This window comes from Zonotrichia albicollis, chromosome 18 (assembly GCF_047830755.1).
Source record: "Zonotrichia albicollis isolate bZonAlb1 chromosome 18, bZonAlb1.hap1, whole genome shotgun sequence".
Classification (NCBI taxonomy): domain Eukaryota; kingdom Metazoa; phylum Chordata; class Aves; order Passeriformes; family Passerellidae; genus Zonotrichia; species Zonotrichia albicollis.
Genome location: NC_133836.1, coordinates 4,856,773 through 4,879,346, shown reverse-complemented (window position 1 = coordinate 4,879,346; position 22,574 = coordinate 4,856,773). Strand labels below are relative to the sequence as shown.

Genomic DNA, 22,574 nt, shown 5'->3' with positions numbered 1-22,574 from the left:
CACAGGCAGTGGGACTCACCAGGGCAGAGCAAACCGTCGTGCCCGTGCCTTCCATGGCCACACTGTGCCAGTTCTGGCCATCTGCTGCCAGGGCTGTGCTGGAGCTGTGCATCCCTGTGCCAGGGAGGGATGGTGCAGTGAGGGCACAGGGTCCATGGCAGGGCAGAGATTTTGTGTCTGAGGGACTCAGGAATGGCCAAGGATCGATCCCTGCTGTCAGCCCTGGCTCAGGGAAGCCCATGGGGTGCTGAGTGCTCAGTAAGGAGCAAAGCAGCCTTCAGGAGCAGAGCTCAGCGCCCCTGAGCTGGTTTTCCAACACCCAGCTTCAAAGGTGCTGGGGAATGGGGGAGAAGCAGAGTCAGGAGCAGGGGGTGGGTGAGACTTTCTGATTAATGCCCAGGAGGCACAGGGGAGGCAGCACAGGGAGAGCACCCATGCTGGCTCTGGGGGAAGAGAGGGCAGATTAAATTAGAAATCTGGATAAAAACCATGGAAACGAGCATAAATTGAGATCATGAATCATAAAACACTGCTCAGTATCAAGGTGAGAACCAGACTGAGCCAGTGCCCAGGGTGATGGGGCAGCAGACCCCACACCCAGCCCTGTCATGGGCACAGCACACCTCCTGAAAAACCTCGGGAAAAGAAGGGATCAATACATTCTTTTTGTCGGGGATTTTGTGCAATGGCCCAGAGGGTGCAGCTGGATCCCACCACTCCTGGGTGACACATGAGAGGAACAAAAGAGGAGGGCAGCACACGGGGCTCTGAGCCCTGTGCCAGCACACCCCTGGATGAGACACTGCTGGTGCTGGATGCTGCGGGAAGCTGAGGGTGCAGGACAGGGGTGTGGGGGTGCAGAAAAGCTGATCAGAGGCTCAGAGGGACTCAGGGGAAGGTCCAGAGAGTGGGGGAGATGTGGCACCAGAGCTGCTGCAGGGACTGGTGCCAATGCATCCCTAACCAGCCACCCCACAGCCCTCCTGCACCAGTCAGACAGAGCTGATGCCCCAAAACCATGAGTGTGATGGTGGCAGAACCAGGGGTGGTACAGGGTCACCACAGTATGGGGAAGGAAAATGGGCTAAAAATCAAAGGAAGAACCCTGCCAGTGAGCAAGGATGTTCCCAAGAGAGAACAAACACTGTTTCAGGCACTCAGGTGGTTCAGAAAATGTCAGCTTTGATTACACATCGTTTGGAAAAATCCTGACTCCTGTAGCATTTCGGAACACTCAGGTCTCGCTTTCTGGCATCTCCAGGGCAGCACTGTGGGCACGGGGTGATGCTGAAAGCATCTGAGCGGTTCAGTGTTTGGAGGGGAGCACCGGGCACAGCGGGGCTGGCAGCGGGGTGTCCCTGCGGGCCCGGGCCCGGGGCGCTGGGCAGGGCAGGTGTTCCTGTTGCTGAGCCGGTGCCGGCGCCGGCCGGGCCGTGCCAGGGCTATATATGCCCTGCCGGGGCGGCCGCACGCGGGGCAGCGGGTGCCGGGCGCGCTGCAAAGTGGCACGGTCAGGTCTTCTGTTGTGCCGGGGGCACAAAGGAAAGTGCTGGGTTCAGCGGCTGGGCACGGGGCCGGGGAGAGGCTTCCAGCTCGCCCAGCGCTTTGCAGGATGTGATGACTGGGCGGCCGCGCAGACACTGATGAGCTGGCAGTTCCTTTGTGAGCCCGCCCGGGGGTCTGCCCTTGCCAGGCTATAAAGTGGGGGCCTCGCGGCGCCCCGAAACACAAGCCCGCTCACTCCAACAAGAAGCAGCAGCTGCCCAGGTAAGAGGACAAAGTCCCCGGACATCGGGCTGCAGAGGACCCGAGGTGGGGAGAGGGAAACTCAGGGTCTCAGCCGTGGCCACCGCTGTGGTGATCACATCTGGGAGCACATCCCACTGCCCTCCACTCCCGGGGAGCTGCTGCTGACACTCACCTGTGGGGCCACAGCAGGTGCCAGTTGCAGGGCCTCAGCAGGACAGGGCTGTCCCCTTCCCACCCCTCACGCGCTGCCCCAGTGCCCCCCGGGCTCCCCAGGTGCTCCCCGTGTGGGACGGCCCCGGTGCCTGGCACAGCATCAGGCCCCATGCCCGGGCACTCCAGGACCATGCTCAGGGCTCTCCTGACTGCAGAAGAAGAGTGTGGACTCCAGACTTGCTGTGATCCCCCTGGTGAAGGCAGGATCCTTGCTTGTGCCTGCTGGAGAACTTTCCAGCACCTTCTCTCCTGGCCCTGCCCACCCACCCCATCCAGATATTACCTTTCCTGGGGTGGGTTGTGGGTGCCCACATCCATTTCTCCCTCTCCCTCTAACCTGCTGCTGGTGCCCTGTCACAGACTTGAGCCCACCACCGCGATGTCTGAGACCACAAAACCCGCTGCTCCCGGCCAGGCTGCGGATGACAAGGAGAAGGCAGCTCCTGCTCCAACCCCATCCCTCGACCCTGCTCCTGTCGCAAACAGCAAGGGCGAGGAGCCCTCCCCAGAAGCCTTCAGGGTAAGCCCTGTGGCTCCCCATGTGCAGGGACACGCTCTGGGCTGAGGGACAAGGGCAGGAGGACATTGTTGCAGGGGGAAGGACTGTGGCAGTGTGGGTGATGCCATCCCTGCTCTGTCCCTCTGGCAGCAGGCACAGGATTTGGGCAGCTGCTGCAGGAGGAACAGTCTGAAGGCGCCTTGGCCAGGACAGCTTGTTGGGGACTACAGGCTTGGGAAGTGCTCTCCCCTGGGTTGTGGTGTCAGGGCTGGCTGCTGTCACCTGCTCCCTGTGGTCACCCCTGCATGCAGGTAGCGGGGACACTAGGGGTGACAAGGCCAGTGCTGAAATGCCACAGTGATGCCAGCATGCCACTGAGGCACCGCAGCAGGGCTGGCACGGGAGGGTGAGTGATGCGAGGGCTTTGGTGACACCATGCCAGGCTGGGAAGGCCAAGGTGCAGACAGAGCACCTGGAGAAGCAGTTCCTTCCCACCACTGTGGGCACCAGCAGTAGCAAAACCAGGGGCAGGATGGGGCCATCTTGGAGCAGGAACAGTTGTTGGGGCATGCCCATGCACAGAGCCCAGCTCAGCACAGGCTGGCACCACATTGGAGAAGCTGCAGGAAGGCTTGGAGAGCTGAGGGGGACACCTGGAGCAGAAGGCTCAGGCACTGGTCACCCAGCACCAGCCTGCCCTCCCTGAGCATGCCTGTCCTCATCCAACCCTCTCCTTGCACCCCCAGATTGTTGTCTTCGACCAGGAGAACTTCCAGGGCAGGCAGATGGAGTTCACCGCCGAGTGCCTGAACCTGGCTGACCGTGGCTTCGACCGGGTCCGCAGTGTCATTGTCACCTCCGGACCGTAAGTGACCCCAGCCACGGAGGGGGCTGTGACCCTGGGGATGTTCCTGGTGGGTGGGAACAATGTGATGTTCAGGGACAGTTCCCTGAGCACAACAGCAGGCACCCTGGATCTCCTTTGAGGATGACAGGAGGGCCAGGATGGGTGGGAAGGATGCCAGGGCCACATGCAAAGAAAAGGGGACCAGAAGAGTCCATCATTTCAGCCACCTGAAACTGTGCATGGAATACAAGGGACCTGCAGATTTTAGAGAAGTCAAGGTGAAATGAGGTGGGATCCTTGGGCCAGGATGGAACAGGGCCAGGCAGGGACAAGCACTTGCCTGCACCCAGGCAGATGAGCAGCGACAGGGGGCTGGGCAGGTCACAAAGCCGTGGGAACAGTTGACACAGGCAGGGACAAAACGATCCCCAAAGCAGATAACTGAGCAGACAGATGATCTCCATGTTGAAAGAGCATCCCACCGTGCTGTGGCTGGCTGGAAACAGCGTGCCCAGGAATGCAGGGGGGCTGGTAGAGCTGTGGGGAGGATGCACAGGACACGGCTTGTCCTGACAGCATCCATGAGGGTCCGGGAGGGTGACCTGGAATGACACCATGCAGCACCAATAACTTTTTTATTAAGAACCCAGAATGTCCAACTCTTCTTGAAACAAGTGGGGGATGGAGCAGCCTGGAAGAAGCTCAGATATGTTACCTGGGAAGGTGCAGAAAGGGTGAAATTGGGAGGACAGAGATCTTGGGTGTCATTGGGGTCCTTTAGAAGCTTGTTGAGAGTCACTGATGGAACTCTGCACCCAAAAATGTGCTTAGAGGAAGATGAAAGCAAAACAACAAAGCTGAGCTTTAGCAGCCAGCTTGAGGCTGTGCAGCCTGGGGTACCTGAACACATCTCCTGCCAGCAGGAAAACCCCTGCTGGCATCTGCAGGAAGAGCTGTGCTGCAGGGAAAGGGGAAGCAGCAAATGCAGGACTGTTGAGGTGTCGGGGGCTTCTGGAGCCCCACACCCATGACATTCTCAGCACTCAGCACCTCGTGGCTCTGCTGAGGAGGTGACATTGCAGCTGGGTGAGCCCCACTCCCAACAATGGGATGGGTGCCAGTGCTGGCTGCTGCTGGAGCAGTGAGGCGTGTAGGGTGCCAGGATTACACAGCCCAGGCAGGAGGGACAGCAGAGTCCTGAGCTGACTCTGCAGGGTCACCAGCTCTGCAGGGGTCCTGCTGCTCCCCAGTTGAGGAAGAGGAGCACTGTGAGTGCTGGTGCCTGCTGCAGGTTTGGACACTCACACACCAGTGAGCTTCCAGCCAGGAGGTCATGGATCAGCACTGGCTCTGCACAGGCCGCAGTGCCTGGGCTGGAAGAAACGTGGGAGCGGGGTGGTGGGGCCACAACCTCTTTGGAGACCCCTCCACTGTCCTGCAAGCTGGCTGAGCAGGAGGGGAACTGCTGGGTGGCACCTGACCCGCTCTTTGCCCACCTGTCTCCTCAGCTGGGTGGCCTACGAGCAGGCCAACATGCGTGGGGAGATGTTCATCCTGGAGAAGGGCGAGTACCCTCGCTGGGACACCTGGTCCAGCAGCTACCGGAGCGACTGCTTCATGTCCATGCGTCCCATCAAAATGGTGAGTGCTGGGGGGCAGAGAGCCTGTTGGGGTCTGCCCAGGGCTGTGTGCTCGATGCCTCGCTGCAGCAAAGCTCCAGGGCTTCAACCACATTGCCCAGCACCCTCCCTCTGTCTTCCCCAGGAGGCTGAGGACCACAAAATCTCCCTCTACGAGTCTGCTGACTTCAAGGGCAACAAGATGGAAATCCAGGAGGACGATGTGCCCAGCCTCTGGGCTTATGGCTTCTGCGATCGCGTGGGCAGCGTGCAGGTGCCCAGTGGAACGTAAGCTGGGCTGCAGTGGCAGCTGCCTCGTGTCAGGCTCCCTGTCCTCCCTAACCAGCTGCTGTGGGCTCTCAGGCAGCCAGAAAGTGGTGGCATGGCTGTTTCTGGTGGCATGGCTGCTTTTGGTGGCATGGCGGTGTCGGTTGGTGTGGTAGTTTTGGGTGGTGTGGCTGTTTTGGGTGGTGTGGCTGTTTCTAGTGGTGTGGCTGTCCCCCAGAGGTTGGTGGCCAGCACAGGGAGGCCCCACCAACCCCCTGAGCACCCACCAGCCATGTGGCTGCTGCCTGGAGCGGCCGACCCCGCTCAGGCACCCTGTGTTTGCTTTCCCCACAGCTGGGTTGGGTACCAGTACCCTGGCTACAGAGGCTACCAGTACCTCTTTGAGACCGGAGACTTCCGACACTGGAACGAGTGGTCTGCCTTCCAGCCCCAGATCCAGTCCATCCGCCGCATCCGGGACATGCAGTGGGACCAGAAGGGCACCTTTGTCACCCCCGACGCGCCCTCTGACTGAGCGTGCTGCCTGCTAGCTACGAGTCCCGGGCCCCGTGGGGCACCCCCGCCTCCCCTCGCGCTCGCCTGCCCAGCACTTTCCTTGTACATTGCACATTCCCTGGATGTACTCTACCTTGTGAGGCAAATTAAAAAAAAACCAGAAGATTAGAACTGCTCGGGGGTCCGTGGTGCATGAATCGCTTGCTCGGGATGGGCCAGCCTTGCGCTGGAGCGGGGTGGGACACGGGGGAAGGGGGTTTTGCCAGGGAATTGGTGTCGTGCAGGAGCTCCCCGTGCTGGGGCTGGGACACAGGAGAGCCTTGGTGCGGGGGAAGAGGGTGGCAAAGGGTCTGCAGCCTGACCCCAGCAGCCCCCGTGGGGACTCTCTCACTTGGGGGACTTGGGTTGCCCCAGGAGCTGCGGAATCTGGGCGGGTTCCTGCCTCTGTCCATGGAATTCTGATTCCATGACAGCTGTGGGCTCTGTCCATGGAATCAGAGCGGGTTCCCAGCTCTGTCCACGCAATCAGGACGGGCTCCCGGCACTGTCCATGGAGTCAGGGTGGGCTCCTGGCTCTATCCACACCTGCAAGATAGGGGGGCTGCGAGGGGTCCTGGGTCCCTGACCACGGGATCCACCTGGGCACTAATTAACAGCCGATATTGCAGTCAATCAAAGAGCGATTCACTTTCAAGTTTTTTTCCCCCTCGGATGCTGTCCGTCCCCACCGGGCACCTCTTTGTGGCCTCATTCCCCCTTCCCATTCCGTTGCCTCCCGGTGCGGCACCTCGGGTGGCATTCCCCTGCGCTCCCACGCCGCTAATTAGTGATTAATTACAGCGATAGCAGTGACGGCGGGGCGCTGCACACAGGCAGCACCGGGACAGGGGCGGGGACCGGGGATAACGGTGAGGCCGCGGGCAGCGCGGTGCGGAGAGCTCCCGGCAGCTGGCGGGGACGGCTGCGGGTCCACCCGTGCCGGTACCGGCAGGGAGACGGGCAGGGACAGGGGCTGGGGCTCGGTGCCCGGCTCTGTGCCCCGGTGCCGCCCGGTGCCCGGCGCGCGCGGCGCACGCGCGGAGCGGCGGGCGGGGATCCCGGCCCCGCGTGCGCGTGACGTCGCCGCGTCTCGCGCCGCTCCGGGCCGGCGGCGGCCCCGGTGAGTGCGGGGACGGGGGGGGGCACCGGGGGGAGCGACCCGGTCTGGGAACCGCGTGTGCCCCCGCCGCTTGTGCCCACAGCCGCGCCGGATGGCAGGTGACTGCGGGCGGGCGGTGCCCGGGACCAGCGGGCGCTGCCTGGTAGCGGCTCCGGGCTCGGTGGGCGGCGCGGGCGAAGCCAACGGGGCGCGGAGCGGCGGGGGATGCTCGGTGCGCAGTGCGGGGCGTGCGCGGTGCGCGGTACGGGGGACACCGGGCGGTGATGCGTGATCGGAGCGGTGCGGGGTGTGCGGTGCTGGGGACACGGAGCGTTGCTCGGTGCTCGGTGTTCGGTGCAGAGTGCTCAGAGCAGTGCTGGATGCTCAGTGCAGGATGCTCAGTGCAGGATGCTCGGTGCTGAGTGCCCAGTACAGGACGCTCGGTGAGGGGTGCCCAGGACAGGATGCTCGGTGCGGGGTGCTCAGTGCAGGATGCTCGGTGCTGGATACCCGACAGGATGCTCGGTGCGGGGTGCTCAGCGCAGGTCGCTCAGTGCTCGGTTCAGAGCATGGTGCTGGGTGCAGGGTGCTCAGCACAGTGCAGGGTTGCTGAGGTGCCCACAGGGTGCTCAGTGCACAGAACACAGTGCAGGATGCACAGCAGGTGGGACAGGGTGCTCAGTGCAGGGTTCTCCTCGTACCTTTGTCCTCCCATTCTGCTCTTTGGCACACGGTGCCCTCTCCCCCCTCTCATGGCACCCCTCTGGCAGCCCAGCACCAAGCTGTGCCCCCATAAGCTGAGCACTGCCATACACAGAGGCACCCATGGGCTGAGGCTGTCTGTCTGTCCAGGTGTCCAGAGCTCGGCCAGGGTTGGGACTGCCCTTCTATACCAGGATGAGCATGGTGGCCTGGGCAGGGTGGGTGCCCAGTGGGAGGCTGCACCTGCGGGTCTTGGGCAGCATCAGCCTCTGCTGAGGCTTGAGAGGTGTTGGCAGCACCTAGGTCGGGGTGGCTGTGGGATGTGGGTCCCTTGGCAGGGGTGCAGATGGGCTCCTGAGCAGCTGCGTTGGCACCTTGCAGCCCACACAAAGCACTGGCACTCTCCTGGCAGTGCCCATCTGTTACTGTGCCCTGTGTGGCAGATTTGTGACATCCACGCTTTGTCCAGCTCAAGTTCTTTGGGACTCGTGGCTGGAGTTGCTGGCACTGGGGCCAGCAGCGTGAGCTGGGCAGCCCTCCTGGGCAGGCAGGGGATGGTTTGCATCACAGAGGCCTTTGCTCTGTCCCTCTCTGTGTCTGTTTGTGTGCTCAGGCTCTGTCCAAAAGTCATCTCACAGCTTGAAACCCCTTCAGACGCCTCCCTGTGCCAGGCCCTGCTGGCTGCTTGGACTCATTTTCAGGAGGAGAGTCCCCCCTCAGCACAGCCGTGCTGCTCCCTCCTGCTCAGGCACCGAGCAACGGTGAGTGGGGACATCCCAATGATTGGTGCCAACAGGTTTCCAGATTTGCTGTGTGCTTTGTGGGGATGCTGCAGGCTGCTCGTGGGGAGCTGTCAAGTGCCAGCGCGGGCGCCTGCGAGCGGGGTTTGCCATCACATGCCGGTGGCAGCTGGTGCCCCGAGGCTGCTGCATGTGGCACCACAGGAGCAGCTGTGCTGCAGAGCCCGAGGGGAGCCCAGGGTCTGTGTGGAGTCAGCCTGGAATTTGGGGGACAGCAGCTGAACTGGGCACTGTGTGAGTCCTCCCCAGCATCGCCCACAGCAGCTGGCACTGGGGGCCTTCACTGTGGGGGGATGTGGCAGGCTGAGGCCTGGGGTCTCTGCAGGATGCTGGTGGGTTCAGCAGCATGGCCAGGCTCATGCCACTGCTGTCCTCTGCCTTTTTACAAACGGTATTAGTAATTTCTGTGGCTATTTTAAGGAGATTTTTCCAAAGGCGGTTTGCATTCCGGGTATGCTGAGCCTTTGGGGATGTGTGGGATGGCAGGAGCGCTGTTAAAATGCGGGGACTGTCAAGAAGGTTTTTGGAGAGAGAAAACAAACCCCCAGCAGGTGGTTTTATTTGGCACTGTGCAGATGTGCCTTGTGATGAATTTGTGATGCCTTGAGGAGCCTCAGCCTCATGCCTTGGCTGAGCACGTTTCCCTCCAGATTCCACAGGCAGCGGGCACACAGAACCCGGGAGAAGCTTGCCCTGGTGTTTGGCTGCCTGCTTTGGTTCACTCTGTTTTCCAAGCCCTGTCTGCCTCCAGAATTCCTGCAGGAATTCTCTCAAAGATTCCCCTTCTCAAGGTAAATGATGCCTTTTTTCCCCCCTTTTGGTCCCCAGTCCGTGCTGTGGTGCCTCACGGTGTGGCAGGAGGGTGGCCCTGCCACAGGAGCCCCTTGTCCCCTCCCAGGGACATCAAACAAGAGCAGCAGCGGGGGTTGCTCAACACACAGCGTTCGGAAGTGAAGCAAGCAGCTGCTTCCCACTGTGCATTCCCAGGCAGTGACCCCAGAGTGAGACTGAGGGCTCTGCAGGGGCTCAAGCATGCAGGTGCTTCTCCACGGAGGAATGGCCACGGGCATGTTGGCTCCGGAGCCTCAGGCTGCTGTGCTGAGGAAGCTTTTCCAGCACTCCTGTTCCTGCTCGGTGCTGGGAGGGATCCTGTGGTGTGAGCAGCTGTTGCCAGCAGTGGCTGAGCTGCAATGGGGGTGGGATAACAGCCACCCCCCCTCGGGCAGCTGTGCTCACAGCTGGCTGTGAGCCAGCGTGGCTGGGTGGCACTCAGGGCATGGGCACAGGCCTTGGTGGCCCAGTGTTTGCAGATGCAAGTGGCAGCAGAGGAGGAGCAGGGCTCCAGCTGGGCTGTGCAGACAGGAAGGAGCTCGGATGTGTGTTCTGGGTGCTTTGGCTGATGAGGCAGCAGCGGCGCAGGCTCGGAAGGCGCCGGTTCCGTTTCTTTCACCGGTGGTTTCACAAGGGCTTCACCCGTGCCAGGGCCTGGGAGTGGTCACTGCCCATCCTCGCTGGGCTGGGAGTGGGAGGCCACAAACACACATGGCTGAAGTGGGTGATGGTGTTTCCCAAAGTTTCTGGCTTTGTGGAGATGCCAAATGTTTTCCTTTATGGCATCCATTGTGCTGAGCACGGCTGGGCACTGCTGGAGATCCTGGGACTGGTCTGTGCTTGGGTCTGTGCTCCTGAGGGAGCTGCAGGAAACAGGACAAGAATGAGCAGAGGAGCTGGGGAAGATGGGGAACAGTGTCCCCTCTCCCATCCCTGCCTGCAGCGTGAGCAGTGGCACCTCCATCCTTGCTGCCCTGCCCTGCCCTGCCCTCAGGCAGTGCTTCCAGGGCTGCTGCTGCTGCTGCATGGGGAAATAAAATACTTTGATTTTGTTTCTTAAGCAAATTTGAGGTTTTGGGGTTTGTCTTGCAGAAACAATTTTTTATTTGCAGATCCTGATCTTTGTGCATGCAAGAATGGAGCTTGTTGAGACTTAGGGTTTGGCGTGTGGATTGGGAAAATATTTTTTGAAGATACTTGGTGTTTTTTCTAGCAGTTCCTCTGACTTCTCTTCCTCCCTGTTGTATGGCAGGCTCTGACCACCCACATGCCTGCAAGGGAATATTTGTGCAGTTTTGTGAGGGAAGAGCTGTGTTTGCAGGGTGAGTGAACAGGGGGGCTGCAGCCCTCGGCTCCCCTTGCCCAGTGACCCTCTCCCATGGGGATCCACAGGACATACCCTGGATGAGGGCTGAGGGCTGGAGGGACCTGATCAAAGGCATGGAGAGGAATCATAGAATCATCACAGAATCATGGAATGGTTTGGGTTGGAAGAGATCTTAAAGATCTTCTAGTTCCACCCCCTTCTGCAGGCAGGGACACCTTCCACTAGACCAGGTTGCTCAGAGCTCCATCCAGCCTGCCTTGGACACCTCAGGGATGGGGCAGCCACAGCTTCCCTGGGCAAGAGGAGCTGGGGGAGAGCTCAGTGCTTTCCCAGAGCTCCTTCCTCCAGCAGGGCAGTGGAGTCACTGGTCAGCGCACAAGGGGAGCCAACGTGGGAGTGTCACTGTCAGTGGACCTGTGCTGGCTTTGCCTTTGTCCCCCTGAGGCAACAACTGCAGAATAATTAAGGAAAGGTGAAGCTCTGTGGGTTAATTAAAAGTCAAGAGCTCCCTCTGAAGTGCAGAGCTCGTGTCCCATTTCAGCACAAGCATGTCTGATGTGCCTGAGCCTTGCTGCGGTGCGGGCACACGGTGCCAGGTGCTGGGCAGTGGGCGGGTGCCTCCATCCCTGTGTCCTGCCAGCAGCTTCCCCCTTGGGCATTCCATAATCATGGGTGTTCCATAATCATGGGCATTCCATAATTAATCTGCCACTCTGAGCTGAAGGCTGTGTCCCTGCAAGGCTGGCAGGGTGAGTGCTGAGGTTTCCATCTCCTGATGATAAAATGCTGTCGCCGTGCTTGGAACGAGGGATGGGCGGAGGGGAGTTACTGTAAATTGGTGGGATTTTTATTGTTTGAGGAACACTGTACCACTGAGCAGGATAATAAAATGTTTTGCTAATCATAACAGCCTTGAGGCGATAAACCAGCAGTCTGTTTGTGCTGTGAAATGTCTGTGGATCCTCTGCTGATGTGATTTAGAGCCTGTTGGAGCTGGCTGGCACACAGTGCCCCATCCCTGGCTGGGCTCTTTGGGATGCTCAGCTGGAATGATTGGTGTGGCTCAGGGCTCTCACCTTGCAGGCTTTTCTGAGCCAGAAAGTTTTGAAACTAGCACATGCTGCCTTAATCCTCAGGCCAGCAGGTTCTGCTGGTTTATTTTTCTCGGTACTCAGCAGTGAGAATAAATTCCCCTTTGTCCCCTGAGCCTTTTGGGTGCTAAGATGCAGCTGGAGCAGCCTCTGTGTGGTTTGGGTGCTGAGGTGGCTGCTTGAACACTCATCCCTGAACTCTTTTGACTGTTATTTTTCCCTGGGATGATGGCGGCGGTGCAAGTGTAAACCACAGGGCTGTCAGTGCTGTTTCGGGATTTTCCAAGGGACACAGAACTCCAAAGTGCTCCAGACCCAGGTGTTTTTGTTGGGATTGGTTGTGTTTTCACTGGAATTGGCCTCTGTTCCAGTGGATGCCCTGGGTTCATGACCTGCAGTGCAGCTTCAGTTTTAGTCACCAAACCCGTCCTGCTCTCAGTGGTGCTGTTCTTGCCACGTGGTGGCTGACAGCGCTTCTTTTTGTTGTGGGATTTTGTTTTGAGTGCTGCAGCAGTTTAATTTTCATATCTTCCCTCCAAGGCTTAGAGCCATGGCACACCTGCAGCAGACATGAGTACAGAGCCCCTGTCCCACCACTGGGGTGGGTGGGTTGGACTCTGTTCCCACTGTCCCATGGGATCAATCCCGGTCTGGGCAGTGCTAGGGTGGAGGAGCACGAGCTGTGGGTTGTGCAACCGGGCTGACGCTGCACTCAGTGACCACAGCCACCCCTGTGGTGCCTCTGTGTGCTCCTGGTGGAGACTGGGGCTGGCCCCATGCTCCATGCCCCATGCTCCGTGCTTGCTGCATGCCAGTCCTGCTAAGAGAGATACTTGGGAAGTGCTTGGAAATTGCCAGCAGGAGCATCAAGGAGGAGCAAAGCTCTCATCAGCAGTGTCAGCATTGGACTGAGCTCAGGTTGGGATGAAGCAGCAGCCCTCAGGCAAGCTGTGTTTATTTTTGTAAATGAACTGGAGACTATCAATTCAGTAATTAAATATTGCTGATTTGTAAAGATGTGAGCTGGATATGTTGGGACATTTCTTGCTGACCACAGTTTCTGCTGCTGTTCCGCCAAAGGGGCGTCTGCAGATCCTCATCCTTTTATTAAGCACCAGCAAATTGAGCTCAAATTTTCCAGGCCACACCTACATCTTTTGGGGAGGTTGCACTTAATGACACTCATTTCTGGGAATGGTTTAAAGAAAAATGCAGCTTTAGATCATATGGGGCTTCTCATAGAAACCGTTTCTGTGGTTGTTTGTAACACTTTAACAAATGGTGTTTCCTCACTGCTGCGGGTGCTGTGCTGGCTCTGGGGCTGCTCCGGGGGTGGTTTTTACCCGCTCCCAGCGGAGGTGCCAAGGTCAGGGGTTTGACTCAGGGGTTTTGGTTGGGTTTTGGTCAGAGCTGCAGTTGGAGCCCAGCTGGTGGTGACGCCCTGCACAGCATCAGGAAGGAAGTCACAAACAAGTGCATGTCTGTGTGTCTGTCCGTGTGTCTGTGCCTGGGCAGGATCTGGAGCCCTTTCCGGAGCAGGGTGAGTCAGGTAGGCTGTTGGACCACCTCTGTCCCTGCACCTCAGCACTCAGGGCACTGCAGAAGCACATCCAGGGATGCAGCTGCTGCTCCGTGGAGCTGCATCCTGGTCTGGAGCTGGAATCCTGCAGTCCATGGAGGCCAGGCTGAGCAGGAAGCCTCACAGGGAAGCGTCTGCACTGCGGATAAACCCTTGTAGAGTTCCTGCTGGGTGGAGTTTCCCTCTGGTTTCTCTTCAGTGCTGAGGCAGAGGGGCCGGTGACACTCGATGGCACGAGAGGAGACTGGAATAGCATTAGTGTCACTCCTGGAAATGTTCTCAGGAACATCCTGCAAGGCCAGGACCTGCTGTGCAGCCAGGGGTAGCTGACTGGGAATGTCCCAGCAGCAGTGACCCCAAGATGGTCCCATGTCCCTGATCCTGGGAGCAGAGTGACATCTGGTGATCCGCCAGGTCCTGGCCCCTTGGGGTGCTCTGCTGCTGCTCCGTGTCCCAGACTGTCCCCAGGATACTCTGTGCTTGCAGGATGGCTCCAGCCAAGGCTGCTGGGCTCCCTGGCATGGAGCAGTCATTGTGGGAAACCCAGTGTCCAGAGGTTTGGTTCCCAACCTGGAGGGATTTCCATGTTGTGTGGGGCTAGTGCTGCTGCCTTGGCTGGTGGTGAGGCTGGAGAGAGCTTTGTTCTTGGGGCTGGAGCCAGGAGGTCCTGGCAGGCCTGCAGGTCCTCTGGGCTCTGTCTCCTTTCACTGTCACTGATTTGGGGGCTCTGGTCACAGTCTGACGTGTGCCTGATTTCAGCATTTGCAGCAGGCAAGTCTGGAGCTGCTTCCTCTGGTCAAGGCTGTTGTGGCGGCCAGTGTGTGCTGGAATTGTGCCCAGCTGGATTGTCATCCCCTGGGCTTTAAACATCCAGGCTGCTAGGGTCCCCCTGAGGCCTCTCTCCTTTCCAGCAGGCTGCATTTCCTAAAAGAGCAGCAGCCCTGTTGCTTCCCCCTCTGTGTCCTGGCTTGGCTGTGCTCTGTGAACAGTGCTGGTGTGTCAGGGCAGGTGTGCCAAGTCCAGTTGCCAGCGCTGCCATGAGCTGGGGCCACCAGCTCCAGCAGGAACACCTTTCCCTGGGGCTCAGGGGAGGCTGTGGGGAGGACGGAAAGGTGTTGAGGGGAGTGGATGTGTGTGCTAAATAAACAAATCAACACTGTGGCTTCTCTTCCCCATCAGGTGTTTTGGTGGCCACGGGTTCAGCATGAAGCTCAACTAGAAGAACCATGACCGTACGGGGAAAAGGTAAGAGCAAGCTGCTGGATGTGTGATTGCCCTGGGAGGCTGGGTGGCTGCTGCACATCTGTCTCATGATGCTGCACATCTGTCCACACCACCACTGGTGCCACATTGATCCTGTGCTGCTTTCACAAGCTGGCACGACACAGTGTCAGCCTTCTTCATGCTCCAGTCCCATCAGCATGGGAATACAGAAGACTTGCTGCCTGTAGGTGCTCTTGTCACTCTGCTATCACGTCCCCACTGGTCCCCATTCTCCCCCACACTCTGGGTGCCAGACTTACAAGCTGATTTAGTGCTCGGGTTAGGGTTAGGGCTAGGGTTCCACCTAGGGTTAGGGTTTTGAAAACCACAAAGCCCCAAGCTCCAGGCACACTGCAGCTGCAAAAGGCATCCCAAGGGGAACACAAAACTGCCACAACATAGCTTCCTCCACTGCTTCTTCTTTGGAGGCAGCCTTACCCCCCTGATGCTGGCCAGGGACATAGCTCCTGCCCCTGTGTGACATCCCTGTCCTGCTGTGTCCAAGCTGTACTCAGGGGTTTCAGCCCTGGATTGCTGCTGCTGCTTTGCTTTCTGCTCCCATGTCACCATTCCCTGCCAGAGTAGCCTCTGAGAGCTCCCTAATCCTGCTCAAGTGGGAAGCTCTCAGAGCCAGCTTGGGCATTTGAAAGGGTGTTGCCTCTGGAACCTAATTACACCCTGATTCCAGCACAATGCCTGCTGGGGAGGAAATGACCCATCCATCTTCCCTCACAGACTAATGAGGCCCATAAATTTTAGGAAATTCTCAGTGGAGAATCTCACAAAAGAGCTGAGAACCAGCTCTGTCTCATTGTGCCATCTACACATCTGTATTTGCCTTGAAGTTTCACCTTGTCTCAAATGAAGTCTTTCTCTTGGGAGTATATAGCCTGTAACAGTGCACTTTATTAGCTTCAAAAAGAGTTTCAAAAATAAACCTCAGGACTTAAGCATTCATTGATGTTCTGTTGCAACATTTATTTAAACAGTCAATTTGGCTAAGATGGCCTAAACAGACAGGGAACAAATCCTATGGTTAAGTCTATGACAACAACAAAAACAAAATTCTGTCCCAGATCACAGCAAGAGCTCCGAGCAGTGTTTCTGCCTTACATGGGAGTGTTTTAATTATGCTGGAAATTAAAATTCTATAAACTGCTGGTTTTATTCGAACAGCAGCCTTTTATCACATCTGGGCACTCTTTACTGAAGAGCTTACTGTAAGGACCAGGGAACAAAAGCAGAGGAAAAGCAGAAAATTGAAGCCCAGCACAAGTCACTGACCCAAGAGTGTCATGACCAGCAGTGAACACAAACTCTCTGGGGCACCACTGCACTGCCTTAGACAGCAAAGAACTCCCCCAGGCACTAGGTAGACAGACAACAACTATCACACTCTACCACCTGCCTGGGCAGTCCTTCCCAAGGCCTGACATCTCTCTCCATGAGGAAATTCCCCCTGATGTCCGACCTGAACCTCCCCTGGCACAGCTGGCAGCCCCATGGAACACAATATGAGAGTCCCTTTGTTCCCTCTGGAGCTGCTGGAGCATCTCGGTGGGAACTGCTCCCTGTCAGCTGCTTCTCCTGGAGAACAGAGCACTTCTGTGCTCCAGCCTCCTTTCATGGTGCAGCCTTTGCTGCTAATTAGCCTGTCTTGGTCTGCACTGCCCTAATTATTCCAGTTGGCCCTAAATCCTGCCTGCTCCTCTGCCATCCATTGAAATGGGTCTTGTGGCATTTGCAATTATTTTGGGGTGAATATTTGAATATATTTACATGACAGAAACAGATGAAGAGAGCAGGAAGGAGCAGCACTTGTCTTGTTAATGGCCCTAACTCTGCTTGGCGCTGCAAAAATGCCAGAGCTGTTGGATGTCCCTCTGATCTACATCCCAACAAATCCACCCACTTTATCTCATACCTAGGGGTGCAGTTGAGGCTGTTTGGCTTCAGGTATGTTACTAAGCAGCTGGTCAGGCTGGACCAGGGAGTAAAGAACCACAAAAATACTTTAGGTGGTGATGTTGTTGTGCTGCTGGGTTGTGGGAGGGCATCCCTGGGCTGGCAGAGAGGCGCTGCCTGGGCAGGAGTGGATACAAGCCAGTGGGTGGAGTCCAGGATGGTGAGTGGGATGTCAAGGACTGAAGTGGGGATCAGAGCGAGTCCCTGAGCGCCTGGCAGGAGGAGCAGGAAAGCTGCCCAGCCCCAGGCTCTCTCCCGCCTGCTCCCTGCTCCGTATGTGCTGCTGCACAATGTATTCCTTCGCTGTGGGGGGAAACTCTTCTCTGGAGCAGCTCTTTGGCCTGTCAGCAAAACAGAATCCATGGACGGCCCGTTCCTTCCACTCCATTCAGCTCCTGCCCCAGCCACATAATCACAAAGAACTGGAAATCCCGGGGTGAGCCCAGGGGAGGATTGCAAAACCTGGACTCGCAACTGGGGCGGACGGGGGGAGGGGGCGGGAAGCGGTGCCAGCATTCCCGGGAGTCCCTCCGGGCACGCAGCTGAGCTGGGCACTTGCAGAGGCTGCAGCCTTTCTGCTGGATGTCCTGCCGAGCCGTGGAAAACCCTGAAAAGTCTCGGTGCCAGATGAAGTTTCACGGATTTCTCTGTCAGGTCAGTTCCCAAGGCAGGCAGGGTGGTGAACGCTGCATGTGGCTGTTCGCTCTCAGATGGTTGAATCTCTCAGTGTTTCATTCTAACGGTTTCTTCTGACTCAGAGCCTTAAAGCTGGCATGAGAGGCTTTTGTTTTTCTCTTATTTCAGCTTCCCCCTCCTCTGTGACTGCAGGGTTAAGCTAAACAAAATGTAGGGAGGATGCAGTTGGCTGGGAGGTGAGCAGTGCTGGAGTGCTGACTTGGGTTTGGGAGGAATAACCTCAGCTTGGGTCTTGGCTTCATCTGGATGGAGCAGGCTCTCTGTAAAGATTTTTGTCTCTGAATGTACAGTGCCCCTCCTCTCCAAAACGTTCCTGGAGCTTTGCTCCAGCTGTAAACCTGTGTTTCTGGGAGCACAATGCAGAAATTCTCTCTTTGGGTGTGCACTGAGGCAGACTTTAATTACCTGCTGGGTGTAGGGCACCAAGCCTGGGAGGTGCTGATAAATGAAATGAGGTGCTGATAAGTGAAAGAGGTGATGAAATCTGGGATGGTGTCAGCATCCCATGGCTGCTCTGACAGTGCTATTCTCTTGCAGATGCCCGTGGGGTTGGACACTCGCTAGCAGAGAGCTGAAGCCCCCAGCCTGTGCCCAGGAGAGCAGGATGCGGGTCACCACGCGCAGGGTGCTGCTGCTGCTGGGCTCGGTGGCGGCCCTGATGGTGACCCTGCACCTCGGGCAGCAGGTCCTGGAGTGCCAGCAGGTCCTGAGCGAGAGGAGGCACAGGCTGATGAGGCCGGAGAACGAGGAGCTGGTGATGGTGGACGCCAACCACGTGGAGTACCGCTACAGCAAGGACATGCCCCTGATCTTCATCGGTGGTGTCCCCCGGAGCGGCACCACGCTGATGAGGGCCATGCTGGACGCCCACCCCGAGGTGCGCTGCGGGGAGGAGACCCGCATCATACCCCGCGTGCTGGCCATGCGCCAGGCCTGGTCCAAGTCTGGCCGCGAGAAGATGCGGCTGGACGAGGCGGGGGTGACGGACCAGGTACTGGACGCGGCCATGCAGGCTTTCATCCTGGAAGTGATCGCCAAGCACGGCGAGCCCGCCAGGTACCTGTGCAACAAGGACCCCTTCACGCTGAAATCCTCCGTGTACCTGTCCCGGCTGTTCCCCAACTCCAAGTTCCTGCTGATGGTGCGGGACGGGCGTGCCTCGGTGCACTCCATGATCACGCGCAAGGTGACCATCGCCGGCTTCGACCTGAACAGCTACCGGGACTGCCTGACCAAGTGGAACAAGGCCATCGAGGTGATGTACTCCCAGTGCCTGGAGATCGGCCGCGCCCGCTGCCTGCCCGTCTACTACGAGCAGCTGGTGCTGCACCCCGAGCAGTCCATGCAGAACATCATGAGGTTCCTGGACATCTCCTGGAGCGACACGGTGCTGCACCACGAGGAGCTCATCGGGAAGCCCGGTGGGGTGTCCCTTTCCAAGTGAGTCTTGTCTCTTTCTTCAGCTTTTTGTTGCACAAAGAGGGTAAAATGGGACGGAGCCCCATTGTTCGTGTTTGTGTGTGATTTTGACAGCACATTGTACTGCAGTGGGGTTTGTGTTCCTAAGTAAGAGATGGCTTTAATGCTCCCAATCTGTTGTACTCCACAGAACAGCTTGTCAAGCAAGGATTTCAGGAGCAGGTGACTGTTTAATCTCTCTTGACACTGCAGAAATTATTTCAGTCTCTAATTTGCAAAGAACTGCTTGCTCTGAAACGTGAGCTCTTTAATGTCTCTTTCTCCACCCGTCCTCAGATGGCTCCTTGGTGTGATTAGTTGTGCTGCTAACGATGATGAGCTGCAGTTCTTGCCAGGTCTGGGGTTGGTATTGCAGAATAAAAGCAATACCTGCCCAGTGGAGGCACACCCAGCACTCCCTCCTGCCCTTTCCATGTGTAGGGGGTGTTTGCCTTCTCCCACTTTCTCTTCCTTTTTTAATGCTGTTTCTTTTCTAAATGGAGGCTTAAGTCAGGCTTAGCAAAATTTAATCAGCCATGTAAGGGAATTATTCAAGTCTCTGTATCAGTTGATTGTGCCCTGGTGGTGAGGGCACAGGAGCCATGGGGGGATGTGCAGCTGCTCCAGTTTTCCAGGATGCCCTGGGAGTGCAGCCAGCTCTACTTCCCTGTTTGCTCAGAGTAAATTGGTCCAGGTTGCTTAGATCAGGTTTTGAATATTCATAGGGGTCACCAGGTGTATCTCTGCTACAGCCCACACATCTTATATTGTTTTTCCCTGATAAGCAAAGGTGTCCTGGTGAAACCCTCTATCCCAGTGAAGGATAGATCCCTCCTGTAAGAAAAGAGGAAGCAGCCTCAAGTTGTGCCAGAGGAAGTTTAGGTTGGATAAAAAGGGAAATTCCTTCCCTGAAAGGGTAATTAAGTATTAGAACAGAATGGTAGTAGAGTCATCATCCCTGAAGGAATTTAAAAGCTGTGTGGATGTGGCAGCTGGGGACATGGGTTAGTGGTGGCCTTAGGAGTGCTGGGGGAATGGTTGGACTCACTTGTCTTAGAGGGTTTTTCCAGCCTTAATGATTCCATTATTGTAAACAGAAGGATCCAGCCTCTGGGGCTGTGGAACCCCCTGCCAGGGCCTGCTTCCCCAGAGCAGGGCTGTGAGGGACAGATCCCCTTGGGTACCCCACCCAAGGAAGTGGAATTTGGAACAACTGGGATAGTGGAAGGTGTCCCTGCCCATGGGAGGGAGTAGAACAGGATGGGATTTAAGATGGATTTAAGATCCCATCCTGTTGTTCTCTTTGGAGGTGGCAACGAGCTGTGTGTGAGCCCAGCACATGGACGAAATCCAACTATTGTGTCTTTTGTTTTTTTCCTTTGTTTTCCCCAGGATAGAGAGATCAACAGACCAGGTGATCAAGCCGGTGAACATGGAGGCGTTATCCAAATGGATCGGGCACATCCCGGGGGATGTGCTGCAGGACATGGCCCACATCGCCCCCATGCTGGCCAGGCTGGGCTACGACCCCTACGCCAACCCCCCCAACTACGGCCACCCCGACCCCCTGGTTGTCAACAACACGCACAGGGTGAGTGGCACTGCCGTGCAGGGGACAGGCCAGGGGCTCACCGAGCCCTCCGGAGCAAGAGAAGCTCCTGAGCCAGGGCAGGATGGAGCAGAGGGGAACAGATTCACACAGGAAAAACAGAATCACAGAATCACAGAATTCCAGAGTCATTCAGGTTGGGAAAGGCCTCCCAGAACCATCAAGTCCTCCCCACTGAGTACCACATGGAGCATGTTCCTTGGACACCTCCAAGGATGGGGACTCCAAACCTCCCTTCCAGTCCCTGACCACCCTTTCCATGAGGAAATTCCTCCTGGTGTCCAACCTGAGCCTCCCCTGGCACAGTTTGATGCAGTTTCCTCTCCTCCTGTCCCTGTTCCCTGGGAGCAGAGCCTGACACCCCTCCCAGGCTGTCCCCTCCTGTCAGGGAGCTGTGCAGAGCCACAAGGTCCCCCCTGAGCCTCCTTTTCCCCAGGCTGAGCCCCTTTCCAGCTCCCTCAGCTGCTCCAGCTCCTTCTCCAGCTCTGTTCCCTTCTCTGGACACGCACCAGCCCCTCCATGTCTGTTTTGGAGAGAGCAGGACAGAGCACTCAAGGTGCATCTTTTTCCCTGGGAAGGCTGGGAATGGCTGACAGCAGTGACCCAGAGGTGATTCCACTGCCCTAGGAGGTCACTCCAGGTTCTCTTTCCCACAGGTTTTAAAGGGGGATTATAAAACACCGGCCAATCTCAAAGGTCACCTGCAGGTAAGAGCATCCTGAGGGTTTGGGACACACCAGGGTACCTGGTCACTGCTGCCTTCCCTGGGGAATGCTGGCTCAGAGCTGACCCTTCTCTTCTGGGGCTCTTCCAGGTGACTCAGAACACGTCATCTTCTCACTAAGAAAATTAATGATTTCCAGGTAAGACCGTCTTTACTTAATTTTGGGATTTGGGCAAATCTGCCTGTGTTGCTCCAGGACCAGCATTTGGTTTGTGTGATTTCTGTGGATCAGCTGGGGTTCCCTCACAGAGATCCCTCACAGCCGCCTCAGATCTTCCCACACAATGCTGCTGAGTGGGACCATTTGTAAGGAATTCTTTTCCTGAGCTCTGGGAACGGGATTAAAGCTGCAAAATGAAACTCAGCCGCCTGGGAGGGTTATTGCAGCCCGTCCCCGCGGGCAGCAGGGACACATGGAATGTGTGGATGAGCTGAGCTGCTCCCCAGCTGCCTCCAAAGACGTGCCATGGACCTGAGGAAGGGGATAGAAAACAAAGGAAAACATGATGGAAAACAAAGCTGCTGCCTTGGGCTGCTGCTCCAGAGACAACTGTTGATGTGTTGGATGTTCCTCCTCCATGCTAAAGCATAAAATACCATTCTTGGCACTAAAACTGATCCTTTAAGAGCAACTTTCTGTGTACAAGCAGATGGTTGGGCTAGAAAAAGATCAGAAGCACTGAGGGAAGATCAGGAATTGTGTGTTCCCTTGTCCTGGGTTGAGAATTGGTTCCTTTCTGGGCATTTTGTGTGTCACAGGGGCTTTAAAGCCGCAGTCATGCCTTGCTGTGGTATCTGAGGGGATCCTGTCCTGGGGGGATCCTGTTCCTAAGAGGATCCTGCTCCCAAGGGGATCTTGTTCCTGAGGGGATCCTCTTACCAGAGGAAATCCTTCCCTGAGGAGATTCTGCCCCTGAGGAAATCCTGGTCCTGAGGGGATCCTTCCCCAGAGGAAATTCTGCCCCTGAGGAGATCCTGTTCCTGAGGGGATCCTTCCCTAAGGGGATCCTTTCCCTGAGGGGATCCTCTTCCCAAGGATATCTTTCCCAAGGGGATCCATCTCCTGAGGGGACCCTGCCCCTGAGGTTCTGTATTTTGTCTCTTCCAGAACGCTGCCAATGGCCTGTTGTTGCCTGAGAAGGACGAAGTGTGCAGTGGGCCCGTGGAAATCTGTTCTCCAAGCATATTGCTTGCTCCTACTGTTGCCAAATGACTGCGCTCCAGGAATGTATTTGCATTTATTTGCAAAGGCCAAACGTGCTCCACGGCGGGAACTTCCCCGGCCGGTCCCAGCGCTCTGTGGGGAATGCAGCTGTGGAAACCCGGGCTGGTGGCAGGACATTACATGTGCTGTGGCTGGAGGAGTCCGTACATCGCCTTTGTGTCTCGTGATCTGTTCCCCGTTCCCGGTGTGGGGAACAGCCCTCCCATCCCCACTGTTCCGTATTCCTGGGATCGGGAAAGGCCACCCCGGTCCTGCTGTTCCCAACTCCCAGGGTCAGGAACTGCCGCCTGGCCCTGCAGAGCCTTTGTGGTGCGTGTGCCCTCCCACCTACCCCATCCCCGACCCTGCAGAGGCTATTGCAGAGTTAATATATGCCCCCCTCCCCCCCCCCCCCATCAACGGTGTCGGACACCATTAAAGTGTTGATTTGATATTTAATATTTTAATTATTAATCG

The 22,574-nt window shown here is 57.1% G+C and overlaps 2 protein-coding genes across 5 annotated transcripts; both read left to right on the top strand.

Annotated features, from left to right (window-relative positions):
• The first annotated feature begins 2,332 nt into the window (after positions 1 to 2,332).
• Positions 2,333 to 5,845, top strand: CRYBB1 (crystallin beta B1). Its single transcript, XM_005488946.3, has 5 exons — positions 2,333 to 2,482; positions 3,208 to 3,326; positions 4,817 to 4,949; positions 5,073 to 5,215; positions 5,549 to 5,845. The coding sequence occupies exons 1-5, from the start codon at positions 2,342 to 2,344 to the stop codon at positions 5,727 to 5,729; spliced, it is 717 nt and encodes a 238-aa protein (XP_005489003.2). The 5' UTR covers positions 2,333 to 2,341; the 3' UTR covers positions 5,730 to 5,845.
• An 878-nt stretch (positions 5,846 to 6,723) lies between these two features.
• Positions 6,724 to 22,556, top strand: TPST2 (tyrosylprotein sulfotransferase 2). Of its 4 annotated transcripts, XM_074554045.1 has the most exons (8): positions 6,746 to 6,869; positions 8,164 to 8,311; positions 14,358 to 14,423; positions 17,640 to 18,542; positions 19,953 to 20,151; positions 20,826 to 20,876; positions 20,984 to 21,032; positions 22,002 to 22,556. In XM_074554045.1, exons 4-7 carry the CDS (start codon positions 17,707 to 17,709, stop codon positions 21,011 to 21,013), a joined length of 1,116 nt encoding a protein of 371 aa, XP_074410146.1. In that variant the 5' UTR covers positions 6,746 to 6,869; positions 8,164 to 8,311; positions 14,358 to 14,423; positions 17,640 to 17,706; the 3' UTR covers positions 21,014 to 21,032; positions 22,002 to 22,556. The 4 variants fall into 4 exon arrangements, with proteins under 4 accessions (XP_074410145.1, XP_074410146.1, XP_074410147.1 ...); XM_074554044.1 differs by lacking the exon at positions 8,164 to 8,311 and having other exon boundaries at positions 6,724 to 6,869; XM_074554046.1 differs by lacking the exon at positions 8,164 to 8,311 and having other exon boundaries at positions 6,854 to 6,967.
• Positions 22,557 to 22,574: the final 18 nt, after the last annotated feature.